The sequence below is a fragment of the Laetiporus sulphureus genome (genome assembly GCF_001632365.1).
Source record: "Laetiporus sulphureus 93-53 unplaced genomic scaffold LAESUscaffold_366, whole genome shotgun sequence".
Classification (NCBI taxonomy): Eukaryota; Fungi; Basidiomycota; class Agaricomycetes; order Polyporales; family Laetiporaceae; genus Laetiporus; species Laetiporus sulphureus.
The window spans coordinates 1-1274 of record NW_024468871.1 but is presented as its reverse complement, the minus strand read 5'-3'; the positions used below and the strand labels follow the sequence as shown (position 1 = coordinate 1274).

Here is a 1274-nt window from a genome sequence, read left to right as displayed (position 1 = left end):
AGTCATGTCAATCTTTTTTTAATAAAAAAAAGTGAATGAATTTAGAGTGTCGCTGAACGAATGCACGAAAATGACCATCAGCTCAGATTGCACCACGTCCCAATCATCTTCCCACGCACGCAGAGCCCGCTCGTAAGCCCCGCACACGCTCGCCGCACCGATCCGGCCCCTTGCACACACGCGAAAAGTAAACACCGAGTCCGAACACGACCACTCACATTCCCCACGAACAAATTCCGGCTGACCGCCGGCGTGCCCACCCCCGTTCCCGACATTGACGACGTCCTGGACGAATTAGTCGCCACGAATGCCTGCACGCCCGCGAGCACGTCGTCGGCCTCTGTTCTGAATCAGCACGACTCATCCGATTACATACCGAACGCAAGCACGCACCAACGCCAGAGCCGAAGCGACTCAGCGATCCCGGCGACGGTACTGCGGATAGCGCCATCGGGCTCGGCTGTATACTATCTATTCCTGCTGCTGATCTCGCACGTCAGCATCTTGTGCCTCCCCAACCGTGTGCATGCGAGGCGTGCAGAAGCAAGGGCGGCGCGGAGATGAAGAAAGCGATCGGGAACACAACAGCGACCGAAATGAAGCCAAGGGCACTCACCTAGCAGTTCCTCGCCCACTCTATCCTTCCTCACTTCCAGTACACGCCCCTGCCAGCACCATCCCTGCGACGCCCGAACAACCAACGAATCGAATCCAAAACAACCCATCAGCCACGGCACACATGAGCGTCCCAATTTGGGTCGGGGAACCGCGCTTGACGCACCTGAAACATCCCCAGCGCGCGCTCGCCATCTTCCGCAGCAGCCATGAGCACGGTGCCGTGTCCTCTACTCCGGTTGTCCGGGCCCAGGGCGACGTCGGCGCGGAGGACGGTGCCGGCGCGCCGGAAGAGGTCTTTCAGGTCTTGCCAGCGCACTCGGTAGGGGAGCTGCGAGCGGCGATGGTTGAGATGGACAGAAAAGGATGGATGTGGGCACTTACGTTGCCCACGAAGAGTTGTGTGCGCGTATCCCGTCCGGCGGAGGCGCTGGAGCTGGCGGAGGAGGCCATGGCCATTTGGATGACGGCCTCGATGTCGTCGTTGCTCGGGGCGCCGCCGCCCGTAGCGGAAGCGATGGACGAGCCGCCAGAACTTGCATTCGCAGAGCCTGCGCTTGCGTTGTTGACGTTGGTGAGCCTCGCAAAGGCGGCGGCAGGCGAGAGGGCAGAGGGCGCGCCTGCAGATGATAATGGAGAGACGGCGCCCGAGTTGGAGG

The 1274-nt window shown here is 60.8% G+C and overlaps 1 protein-coding gene across 1 annotated transcript; it reads right to left on the bottom strand.

Annotated features, from left to right (window-relative positions):
* Nucleotides 1–393: 393 nt before the first annotated feature.
* Nucleotides 394–1271, bottom strand: LAESUDRAFT_709721 (RNA-binding domain-containing protein). Its single transcript, XM_040906725.1, has 3 exons — nt 1000–1271; nt 782–946; nt 394–680 (listed from the first exon to the last, which is right to left on the bottom strand). Exons 1-3 carry the CDS (start codon nt 1072–1074, stop codon nt 468–470), a joined length of 453 nt encoding a protein of 150 aa, XP_040757110.1. The 5' UTR covers nt 1075–1271; the 3' UTR covers nt 394–467.
* Nucleotides 1272–1274: the final 3 nt, after the last annotated feature.

Coding starts and splice junctions, on each gene's coding strand:
- LAESUDRAFT_709721 (XM_040906725.1), bottom strand. CDS start 1,074: ATGGCCATGGCCTCCTCCGCCAGCTCCAGCGCCTCCGCCGGACGGGAT. Junction 947..999: donor CACAACTCTTCGTGGGCAAC/GTAAGTGCCCAC, acceptor CGCCGCTCGCAG/CTCCCCTACCGAGTGCGCTG. Junction 681..781: donor GCGCGCTGGGGATGTTTCAG/GTGCGTCAAGCG, acceptor CGGGCGTCGCAG/GGATGGTGCTGGCAGGGGCG.